Below are 13,204 nucleotides of genomic sequence, written 5' to 3'. Positions count from 1 at the left end.
ATTTATATAGCGCCTTTAATAAAGTGAAATGTCCCAAATCAGTTCACAGGAGTATTGTGAGCTAAAATATTTCACACCGATCCGTATAAGGGGAAATTAGCGCAGGTGACCAAAAGCTTGGTCAAAGAGGGAGGTTGTAAAGAGCGTCTTGAAGGAGGAAAGAGAAACAGAGAGGTTTAGGGAGGGAGTTCCAGAGCTTGGAGCCCAGGCAACAGAAGGCACGGCCACCAATGGTGGAGCGATTATAATCAGGGATGCTCAGGAGGGCAGAATTGGAGGAGCGCAGACATCGCGGGAGGTTGTGGGGCTGGAGGAGATTACAGAGATAGGGAGGGGCGAGGCCATGGAGGGATTTGTAAAAAAGAATGTGACCTCCTTACTCCTATGTTGCAACCCACGTTGAGTGAATGATGCTCGGTTCATGTTGACATTCTCCTTTGCAATTTTACTGCCTCTAGATCTGCTGAGGATTACGAATTTAAAAATACACTTCACCAAGCTGCACACCCTGGGAGATAACCTGCTGGACCGGCGCGTGGAGGTCCTACAGAAATATTATTACGCTGTGTACGAGCTGGTGGTCCGAGGCAGTTGCTTCTGTTACGGACACGCATCAGAATGTTCCCCTGTGGCTGGGATACAAGGAGGAGTGCTGGGAATGGTAAGATCCCGTAAAACGTGTAGATACGAGCGCATTCTCCATGCTGTAGATTGAGTAAAGAGTGTGGTGGAAACGAGTCACAGTTTGCGATGTGATCCTAGTTGTGAGTGAGCTAACCAGCGATCCTTAAAGGGAGCACTGCAGGCCGCTCAACAAACAGCCAGGTAACATTTTAATATTTACATTTCATTGGAGTCAGGAGGCTCAAGTCCAATTTCCCACCAGTCAGAGAGCCACGACTTCAGGTGAATTACAGCCTGTGAGCCGGTGCCCATCGTCTTCACTGAAGATTACATCACAGCCATGAAATCAGACGCTTTTTTATTTTATTAATTCTCGGGATGTGGTCATCGCTGGCAAGGCCGGCATTTATTGCCCATCCCTAGTTGCTCTCGAGAAGGTGGTGGTGAGCCACCTTATACAACTGAATGTCTTGTACGACGATCTCAGAGGGCAGTTAAGAGTTAACCACATTGCTGTGGGTCTGGAGTCACATGTAGGCCCAGACCGGGTAAGGACATCAGATTCACCAGACTGATTCCTGGGATGGGGGGATTGTCCTATAAGAACATAAGAAATACGAGCAGGAGTCAGCCATTTGGCCCCTCGAGCCTGCTCCGCCATTCAATAAGATCATGGCTGATCTGATCATGGACTCAGCTCCACTATGAGGAGAGATTGAATAGACTGGGCCTATATTCCCTGGAGTTTAGAAGAGTGAGAGGTGATCACGTTGAAACATGTAAGATTCTTACAGGGTAGATGCAGGGAGGATGTTTCCCCCGAGCTGGGGAGTCTAGAACCAAGGGCCACAGTCTCAGAATAAGGGGTCGGCCATTTAGGACTGATATGAGGTGGGATTTCTCCACTCGGAGGGTGGTGAATCTTTTGAATTCTCTACCCCAGAGAGCTGTGGAGGCTCGAGTGTTGAGTATATTCAAGACAGAGATCGATAGCTTTTTGGATTTTAAGGGATTATGGGGATAGAGCCGAAGTCAAAGATCAGCCATGGTCTCACTGAATGGTGGAGCATGCTCGAGGGGCCGAATGGCCTACTCCCGCTCCTAATTCTGATGTTCTTATTTCATTCCCTAAAGGACATTAATGAACCAGATGGGTTTTAGCACAATCCAGTCTGATACTAGCTTTGAAATTCTGATGCTGCTGTGCTGGGATTTGAACTCATGTCTCAGGATCATGAGTCTAGGCCTCAGGATTACTGGTCCAGTAATATCACCACTACACTACCATACCTCGTCATATTTGATCCATTATTACAGGCTGGTTTCTCCCCCTCCTTCTCTGTTTTCCTTCAGATTCACGGAAGATGTACCTGCAAGCACAACACAAAAGGGTTAAACTGCGAGCAGTGCAAGAACTTCTACCACGAGTTGCCATGGAGACCAGCAGAGGCTGACAATCCTCACACCTGCAAAGGTCGGTCAGTCTCCCAATCTCTGCATCTCCTCAGGGAGCTGCTTTCTCCCACACTTTCTGTACTTGAAATAGTTCCACTTCTTAACTTCTGACACAGCTGAAACCTATCTCTCGCTCCCTCCCTGCGACCTGGTAGTTTTATTATATAAGGAGGTGTATTGATCAGAAACTGTGCAACAGTCTGTTCCAGGAACAAACAGATATGGCTGTGTTATTGAAAATGCAATCTCTTGCTGTTTAATAGGCCAACAATGTCCGAAGGTCATGGGTTCTGTGATATATTCTTTACGACATTACTGAGCACACTGCACACAAGATGGCGCAACAGGGCACCTGTCATGTGACCATGTCACATAATCCTTTTATTATATACATCAGTCGGTTTCATTACCACAGTAGTCCACTAGATGGAGCAGTCATCCACTAGGGGGAGCTCTAGATTACAGTTCAAGTCCCGCTCCAGACACTTGAGCACAAAATCTAAGCTGACACTCCAGTGCAGTACTGAGGGAGTGCCGCACTGTTGGAGGTGCTTGTCTTTCGGATGAGACTTTAAACCGAGGCTCTGTCTACCCTCTCGGGTGGATGTAAAAGATCCCACGGCACTATTTCGAAGAAGAGCAGGGAAGTTATCCATGGTGTCCTGGGGCCAAAGTTTATCCCTCAACCGACATCACTAAAACAGATGATCAGGTCATTTATCTCTGATGTCTGTGGGAGCTTGCTGTGCACAAAGTGGCTTTTTCTTCTGTAATGTGTTTGCTCCATGGGTTCGTTGCTTAATAATTCATAGCAACACATCGCTATTAGAACTACTTGGTTTATTGGCAAAGGTTTAACAATCACACTATACATTACCAGCTCATCCACCAGGCTCACAACTCATCGTGGATGACCGAGATCCAACTGGCTGGGGTTTTATTGAGTCTTAAGAAGAAAACTGTCTAAGCCACTCACAATGCAACTGCTCTGCAAACCTGTGAGCATAGTCGCAGGTCCATACATTACATCTTCCTTCCCTCCTTCCTTGCAGTCTTCAGTAACCAATCCGACAGGTACAAGGTGATTAAGGTGCAGCCTCAGTGTGAGTGACAATCAAAGGCAAACACTCGTGGAGCCTCAGTAACACCGAGCGAGTCGTGTGACGGAGCAGGGCTCAGGTCCAGGGAGCGGCGAGGCACTGCAAGCTGATGAGATGTCTCCCGGGAGGGACGAGGGGAATCAGAGCGGAATGTCAGGGCTGGGTGATCTTTGGATTCAGGAAACGCTGTGTAGGAGCAGACCACAGGGCATGTCAGACCAGGAACGGATCAAGGCTTAACTCACCGCAGAAAATACCCACCTAAAATAAAACAAACAATCCTCTGTGAGTCTCTCAGTATTCGAAGAACAAGATGGAGAGAACAATGGAGCTGGAAATAGTTTGCAGTGGGCAGCAGCTCACAGTGAGAAATCGACAGCTCAGTCAAACAACCTGGGCTGAATAGATTCTGGAACACATATTACACGTCACATTTAACACTCTGCACGGCTCACACTCGCCCGCACACTCCCCCCCGCCATCCCCCTCATACTCCCCCCCCCTCAACTCGCCCCCTCACACTCCCCCCCCACCCCCCTCAACGCCCCCCCTCACACTCGCCCTCACACTCCCCCCCATCCCCCTCATACTCCCCCCTCAACGCCCCCCCTCACACTCGCCCTCACACTCCCCCCATCCCCCTCACACTCCCCCTCACACTCCCCCAATCCCCCTCACACTCCCCCTCACACTCCCCCCATCCCCCTCATACTCCCCCCCCCTCAACTCCCCCCTCACACTCGCCCCCACACTCCCCCCCATCCCCCTCATACTCTCCCCCTCAACTCCCCCCCTCACACTTCCCCTCACACTCCCCCCTCACACTCTCCCTCACACTCACCCCCTCCTCACACTCCCCCCTCACACTCCCCACCCCCTCACACTCCCCCCTCACACTCCCCCCTCACACTCACCCCCCCCTCACACTCCCCCCTCACAACTCACCCCCCTCACACTCCCCCCTCACACTCCCCACCCCTCATACTCCGCCCTCACAGTCCCCCCCACCGCTCACAGTCCCATCCCCTCACACACCCCACACCCACAGCTCCCCTCCTCACACTCACCCTCACACTCTTCCCCCCACTCCCCGCTCACAGTCCCACCCCCTCACACTCACCCCGACCCCCCACACAACCCCCTCACGCTCCCCCCTCTCCATTAATATACACCCTCACACTCCCCGCTCACACTCCACGCCCCTCACACTCCCCCACTCACACCCCCCTCACATTCCCCCCCACGCTATCTCGGGCTCCCCACTCACACTCCCAACCCCCTCGCACTCCCCCCTCACACAATCCCCTCACACACCCCAACCCTCGCACTTCCCCCCCACACTCCCCCCATCGCACTCCCCTCCGCACTCCTCCCTCACACTCCCCCTTCGCACTCCCCCTTCGCACTACCCCCTCATACTCCCCCCTCACACGACTCTCTCACACTCCCCCTCCCCCTCACACTCCTCCCTCACACGCCCCCTCACACTTCAAGTCTCACTCCCCTTCATTCCCCTCACATTTCCCCCTCACACTCACCCCTCATGCCCCCTCCATACTCCCCCTCACTCCTCCCCACACACACACCCCTCACACTCCCCCCCTCGCATTCCCCCTCCTCACACTCCCCCCTCGCATTCCCCCACCTCACATTCCCCCCTCACACTCCTCTGCCCCATCATTCCCCCCTCACTCCCCCTTCACAGCCCCGCTCACACTCCCCCTCACACTCCTCCCCCCATACGCATCCCTCACAATCCCCCCTAACAAACCCCCCTCACACGCACCCTCCCCCTCACCCCCCCACTCCCCCCGCACACTCCCTCCCTTCACACTACTCCCCTCACACAACCCCACTCACAGTCCCCACCTCACACTCCCCCCTCACACTCCCACTCCCTCACATTCCCCCCTCGCACTCCCCCCTCGCACTCCACACCCCCGCACTCCACCCCCTCGCACTCACCCCTCGTACTCCAGCCCCTCGCACTCCACCCCCTCGCACTCCCCACTCGCACTCTCCCCCACTCGCACTCCCCCCACTCACACTCCCCCTCACACTCCACCCCCTCACACCCCTCCCTCACACTCCTCCCTCACACTCCTCCTCACACTCCTCCCTCACACTCCCCCCTCTCACACTCCCCCCCTCATACTATCCCCCCACATTCCGCCCCACACTCTCCGCCTCACTCCCCCCTCACCCTCCCTCACACTCCCCCCTCACACTCACCCTCTCACAATCCCCACCTCACACGCCCCCCGGCACTTCCCCCTCATACTCCATCCCCCTCACACTCCCCCACTCACACCCTCCCCCGCTTCACTCCCCCCCTCACACTGCCCCCCTCCACACTTCTCCCCCTCGCACTATCCCCACTCGCACGCCCCCTCACACTCTCCCCCTCACACTCCACTCCCCTCAAACTCCAAACCCCTCACACTCCACACCGCCTCACACTCCACACTCCCTCACACTCCACCCCTTACACTCCGTCTCCCCTCGCACTCCACCCCCTTGCACTCCTCCCTCACACACCCCCTCACACTCCTTCCTCACACACCCCATCCCCCTCACACTCTCCCCCTCACACTCTCTCCCTCACACACACCTCTCACACTCTCCCCCTCACACTTCCCCCTCCACACTTCCGCCCCTTGCACTATCCCCCCTCGCACTCCCCCCTTACGCTCACCCACGCACTCACCCTTCCCCACACACTCCTCCCTCACACTCCCAACTCCTCCCTCACACTCCCCCCGTCCCTTCACACTCCCCCCTCACTCCATCTCCTCACACTCCCCCATCACACTCACCCTAAACTCCCCCATCACACCCCCCCTCACACACACCCTCACACTCCCCTCGCACTCCCTCCCTCAAACTCCCCCCCCACACTCCCCCCTCACAATCCCCCTGCACACACCCCCCTCACACTTCCTCACACTCCCCCCTCACACTCCCCCCTTACATTCCCCCTCACACTCCCCGCTCACACTCCCCCCTCACCCCCCACACACCCCCTCACCCCCCCTCACTACCCCCTCACACTCTCCCCTTAACACTCCACCCTCACACACCCCTCATACTTCCCATCTCACTCCCCTTCATTCCCCTCACATTTCCCCCTCACACTCCCCCCTCATGCCCCCTCCATACTCCCCCTCACTCCCCCCCACACACACCCCTCACACTCCCCCCCCTCGCATTCTCCCTCCTCACACTCCCCCCCCACACACACCCCTCACACTCCCCCCCTCGCATTCTCCCTCCTCACACTCCCCCCTCGCATTCCCCCACCTCACATTCCCCCCTCACACTCCTCTCCCCGTCATTCCCCCCTCACTCCCCCTTCACAGCCCCGCTCACACTCCCCCTAAACTCCCCCATCACACCCCCCCTCACACTCCCCTCGCACTCCCTCCCTCAAACTCCCCCCCCCACACTCCCCCCTCGCATTCCCCCACCTCACATTCCCCCCTCACACTCCTCTCCCCCGTCATTCCCCCCTCACTCCCCCTTCACAGCCCTGCTCACACTCCCCCTCACACTCCTCCCCCACACGCATCCCTCACAATCCCCCCTAACAAACCCCCCTCACACGCACCCTCCCCCTTACCCCCCCACTCCCCATCCACACTCCCTCCCCTCACACGACTCCTCTCACACAACCCCACTCACAGTCCCCCCCTCACACTCCCCCCTCACACTCCCCCTCACACTCCCACTCCCTCACACTCCCCCCTCGCACTCCCCCCTCGCACTCCACACCCCCGCACTCCACCCCCTCGCACTCCATCCCCTCGCACTCCCCACTCGCACTCTCCCCCACTCGCATTCCCCCCACTCGCACTCCCCCTTCGCACTCCACCCCCTCACACTCCCCCTCACACTCCTCCCTCACACACCCCCTCCCCCTCACAGTCCCCCCCTCACACTCCCCCCTCACACAGCCCCTCACACTCCCACTCCCTCACACTCCCCCTTCGCACTCACCCCTCGTACTTCAGCCCCTCGCACTACACCCCCTCGTACTCCCCACTCGCACTCTCCCCCACTCGCACTCCCCCCACTCACACTCCCCCTCGCACTCCACCCCCTCACACCCCTCCCTCACACTCCTCCCTCACACTCCTCCTCACACTCCTCCCTCACACTCCCCCCTCTCACACTCCCCCCCTCATACTATCCCCCCCACACTCCGCCCCACACTCTCCGCCTCACCCCCCCCTCACCCTCCCTCACACTCCCCCCCTCACACTACCCCACTCACACTCACCCCTCACACTCACCCTCTCACAATCCCCACCTCACACGCCCCCTCCGGCACTTCCCCCTCATACTCCATTCCCCTCACACTCCCCCACTCACACCCTCCCCCGCTGCACTCCCCCCCTCACACTGCCCCCCTCCACACTTCTCCCCCTCGCACTATCCCCGCTCGCACTCCCCCCTCACACTCTCCCCCTCACACTCCACTCCCCTCAAACAGCAAAACCCTCACACTCCACACCCCCTCACACTCCATACTCCCTCACACTCCACCCCTTACACTCCGTCTCCCGTCGCACTCCACCCCCTTGCACTCCTCCCTCACACACCACCCTCACACTCCTTCCTCACACACCCCATCCGCCTCACACTCTCCCCCTCACATTCTCTCCCTCACACACACCCCTCACACCCTCCCCCTCACACTTCCCCCTCTACACTTCCGCCCCTTGCACTATCCCCCCTCGCACTCCCCCCTTACACTCACCCCACGCACTTCCCCTTCCCCACACACTCCTCCCTCACGCTCCCACCTCCTCCCTCACACTCCCCCCGCCCCCTCACACTCCCCCCTCACTCCATCTCCTCACACTCCCCCCTCACACACCCTCACACTCACCCTAAACTCCCCCCTCACACTCCCCCCTCACACACACCCTCACACACACCCTCACACTCCCCTCGCACTCCCTCCCTCAAACTCACCCCCCCCACACTCCCCCCTCACACTCCCCCTGCACACACCCCCCTCACACTTCCTCACACTCCCCCCTCACACTCCCCCCTTACACTCCCCCTCACACTCCCCGCTCACACTCCCCTCCCCACATCCCCCCTAACTTCCCCCTCACACTCCCCCCCTAACACTCACCCCTCACACTCCCCCCTCACTCCTCGCACACCCTCTCACCCCCCCTCACTACCCCCTCACACTCCCCCCCTCATACCCCCTATACTCTCACCCTCACACACCCCCTCACACACCCACCTCACACCCCCCCACACTCCCCCGTCACACTCCCGCCCCCCCTCACACTCCCACCTCACACCCCCCACTCACTCCCCCCCACTCACTCCCCCCTCACACTCCCCACTCACAATCCCCCCCCACACTCCTCCCCCTCACACTCCTCCCCCTCACACTCCCCCCTCACAGTCCCACCCCCCACAATCTCCCCCTCACACACACCGCCTCACACTCCCACCTCACTCCCCCCCACTCACTCCCCCCCACTCACTCCCCCCTCACACTCCCCCCCACACTCTCCCCTCACATTTCCCCCTCACACTACCCCCCCACACTCTCCCCTCACATTCCCCCCTCACACTCCCCCCTCACACTATCCCACCTCACACTACCCCCCCCCTCCATTCACTTCCCCCCACTCACTCCCCCCTCACACTCCCCCCCACACTCTCCCCTCACATTCCCCCCTCACACTGCCCCCCCCACACTCTCCCCTCACATTCCCCCCTCACACTCCCCCCTCACACTACCCCACCTCACACTACCCCACCTCACACTCCCCCCACACAGACCACCCTCACACTCCCCCTCCCTCACACTCCCCTCCCCACCCACACTGCCACCTCCTCACACTTCCCCCCCCAACACTCCCCCACCACACTCCTCCCTCTACACTCCCCACCCCCTCACAATCTCGCCCCCAACACTCCCCGCTCACACACCCCGCTCACACTCCCCCCTTGCACTCCACCCCCCTCGGACTCCACCCCCCTCGCACTCCCACCCTCGCACTCCCCCCTTGCACTCCCCCCTCGCACTCCACCCCCTCGCACTCTACCCCCTCGCACCCCTCCTCACACTACCCCTCAAACGCCTTCCTTACACACCCCCTCCCCCTCACACTCCTCCCTCACACCCCTCCCTGATACTCCCCTCCCCACACTGCCCCTCCACACTCTTCCCCCTCGCACTCTCCCCCTCACACTCCACTCCCCTCAAACACCAAAACCCTCACACTCCATACCCCCTCACACTCCATACTCCCTCACACTCCACCCCTTACACTCCGTCTCCCCTCGCACTCCACCCCCTTGCACTCCTCCCTCACACACCACCCTCACACTCCTTCCTCACACACCGCATCCCCCTCACACTCACCACCTCACACTCTCTCCCTCACACACACCCCTCACACCCTCCCCCTCACACTTCCGCCCCTTGCACTATCCCCCCTCGCACTCCCCCCTTACACTCACCCCACGCACTTCCCCTTCCCCACACACTCCTCCCTCACGCTCCCACCTCCTCCCTCACACTCCCCCCGCCCCCTCACACTCCCCCCTCACTCCATCTCCTCACACTCCCCCCCCACACTCCTCCCCCTCACACTCCTCCCCCTCACACTCCCCCCTCACAGTCCCACCCCCCACAATCTCCCCCTCACACACACCGCCTCACACTCCCACCTCACTCCCCCCCACTCACTCCCCCCCACTCACTCCCCCCTCACACTCCCACCCACACTCTCCCCTCACATTCCCCCCTCACACTGCCCCCCCCACACTCTCCCCTCACATTCCCCCCTCACACTCCCCCCTCACACTACCCCACCTCACACTACCCCCCTCACACTCCCCCCTCACACTCCCCCCACACAGACCACCCTCACACTCCCCCTCTCTCACACTCCCCTCCCCACCCACACTGCCACCTCCTCACACTTCCCCCCCCAACACTCCCCCACCACACTCCTCCCTCTACACTCCCCACCCCCTCACAATCTCGCCCCCAACACTCCCCGCTCACACTCCCCGCTCACACTCCCCCCTTGCACTCCACCCCCCTCGGACTCCACCCCCCTCGCAATCCCACCCTCGTACTCCCCCCTTGCACTCCCCCCTCGCACTCCACCCCCTCGCACTCCACCCCCTCGCACCCCTCCTCACACTACCCCTCAAACGCCTTCCTTACACACCCCCTCCCCCTCACACTCCTCCCTCACACCCCTCCCTGACACTCCCCCCCCACACTGCCCCTCCACACTCTTCCCCCTCGCACTCTCGCCCTCACACTCCACTCCCCTCGCACTCATCTCGCTTCACACTCCACTCCCCTCACACTCCACACCCCCTCACACTCCACCCCCTCACACTCTACCCCTCACACTCCATCCCCACACACTCCCCCCCCAAACTCCCCTCACACTTCTCCCTCATACTCCCACCTCCCGCTTACACTCCTCTCGCACACGCCCCCTCACACTCCCCCCTCAATTCCCCTCATTCCCCCTCACTCCCCCCTCACATTTCCCCTCACACTCCACACTCCCCTCTCACACTCCACCCTCTCCCCCTTCACACTCCCCCTTCACATTCCCCCTTCACACTCCCCCCCTCACACTCCCCCCACCTCACACAAGCCCCTCACTCTTCACCCACCTCACAACTCCCCTCACACTCCCCCCACCCTTGCACTCCCCCCTCACACTCCCCTCTCACCTCCCACTCACACATCCCCCTCACACTACCCTCCTCACGTTCCCCCACCTCACACGCCCCCCCCTCACATCCGCCCGACACACTCCCCCCCCACACTCACTCCCCCTCACACTCAACCCCCTCGCACTCTCCCCCCTCGCACTCTCCCCCTCGCACTCACCCCCTCGCACTCTTCCCAACCTGCACTCCACTCCCCTCACATTTCACTCCCCTCACAGTCCACTCCCCTCAAACTCCAATCCCCTCAAACTCCACTCCCCTCACATTCCACACCCCCTCACATTCCACACCCCCTCACACTCCATTCCCTCACACTCCATCCCCTCACACTCCCCCCAACATTCCCCTCACACTTCTCCCTCAAACTCCCCCCTCCAGCTCACACTCCTCTCGCACACTCCCTCTCACACTCCCCCCTCCAACTTCCCCTCATTCCCCCTCACTCCCCTCCTCACATTCCCCCTCATACTCCACACTCCCTGCTTCACACCCCCCCTTCACGCTCCCCCCTTCACACTCCTCCTCCTCACACTCCCCCCTCACAATCCCCCCCACTCTCTCCCCTCACACTCCCCCCTCACACTCCTCCCCCCTCACTCCAGCCCTCACACTCCCCCTTCACACTCCCCTCCTCACACACCTCCCTCACACTCCCCCCACCCTTGCACTTCCCCCTCACAAACTCCCCTCTCACCTCCCACTCACAATCCCCGCCTAACACTACCCCCTCACACTCCCCCCCCACACACTCCCCCACACACTCCCCCCACACTCCCCCACACACTCCCCCCACACGCCCCCGTTCATACTCCCCCCTCATACTCCCCCCTCATACTCCCCCCCTCACACTCCCCCCCTCACACCCCCCCACACTCCTCCCCCCCACACTCCCCCCCACACTCCCCACCTCCAAACTCCCCCATCACACTCCCGCCCCCCTCACACTGCCCCTCACACTCCCACCTCACACTCCCCCTCACACTCCCCGTCCTCACACTCCTCTTCACTCCCCCCCACACTCCACCCCCTCACACTCCCATCTCACATTCCCACCTCACACTCCCCCTCACACTCCCCCCTCACACTTCCCCCTCACACTCCCCCTCGCACTCGCAACCCCGCACTCGCTCCCCCACATTCCCCTCCCTCACACTCCCCCCTCACACACGCCCCCTCGCACTCCAGCTATTCGCACTCCCCCGCCCCCTCACATTCCCCCTCACACTCCTCTGCCTCACAATCCACCACTCACACAGCCCGCCCCCTAACACTCCCCACCCTTTCACACTCATCACACTCTCACACTCCCCACCCACTCACACTCCCCCCTCTCACACTCGCTACCCCACACTCCCCCCTCACACTCCCCCCCCACACACGCCCCCTCACACTCCACCTCCTCACACTCCCCCCCCCTTACATTCCCGCCTCACACTCACCCCGTCACACTCACCCTCACACTCCCCCGCTCCATGTCCCCCTCACACTCCTCCCTCACACTCCTCCCTCACACTTCTCCCTCACATTCCCCCCTCACACTCCCCACTGTCACACTCCCCACACTCACACTACCCACCCTCACACTCCCGCCCCTCACATACCCACCTCACATTCCCCCCTCATACTCCCACCTCACACACCCATCTCACTCCCCCACACACCACCCCCTCACACCCCCACCTCACTCCTCCCCCCTCACACTCCCCCCCTCACATTCCCCCCTCACAGTCCCACCCCCCACAATCTCCCCCTCACACACACCCCCTCACACTCCCCCCCACACTCTCCCCTCACACTCCCCCCTCACACTCCCCTCCATACTCCTCCCCCTCACAGTCCCCCCTCACACACACCCCCCGCCACACTCTCCGCTCACACTCACCCGCCTCAGACCCACCCTCACACTCCCCCCCTCACACTCCCCCCTCACACTTCCCCTCACACCGTCCCTCACACACCCCCTCACAACCCCCCCTCGCGCCCCCTCACTTCCTCCCCCTCACTCGCCCCCCTCTAACTCCCCCGCTCTTACCCCCCCCTCTCACTCCCCCTTACACTCTCCACCTCAGACTCCACTCCCCTCACACACCACCCCTCACACTCCACCCACCTCACACTCCCCCCTCACATTCAGCCCCCTCGCACTCCTCTCTCACACACCCCCCTCGCACTCTGCCCCTCGCACTCTTCCCCCCTCGCACTCTCGCCCTCACACTCCACTCCCCTCGCTCTCCACTCCCCTCGCACTCCAAACCTCCTCACACTCTACACCCCCTCACACTCCACCC

General features: G+C 60.5%; 1 protein-coding gene across 3 annotated transcripts in view; it reads left to right on the top strand.

Moving 5' to 3' along the window:
• The window catches only part of lamb2l (laminin, beta 2-like), a 324,539-nt gene that overhangs the window by 118,893 nt on the left and 192,442 nt on the right, over positions 1-13,204 (top strand). For all 3 annotated transcript variants that reach the window (XM_070895627.1, XM_070895626.1, XM_070895625.1), the window contains exons 8-9: positions 459-661; positions 1,978-2,098. In XM_070895627.1, coding sequence (XP_070751728.1) covers positions 459-661; positions 1,978-2,098 — 324 coding nt within the window. The remainder of the gene's footprint in view (positions 1-458; positions 662-1,977; positions 2,099-13,204) is intronic.

Source organism: Pristiophorus japonicus, chromosome 12, assembly GCF_044704955.1.
Source record: "Pristiophorus japonicus isolate sPriJap1 chromosome 12, sPriJap1.hap1, whole genome shotgun sequence".
Taxonomy (NCBI): domain Eukaryota; kingdom Metazoa; phylum Chordata; class Chondrichthyes; family Pristiophoridae; genus Pristiophorus; species Pristiophorus japonicus.
This window is presented reverse-complemented; position numbering and strand designations above follow the sequence as displayed.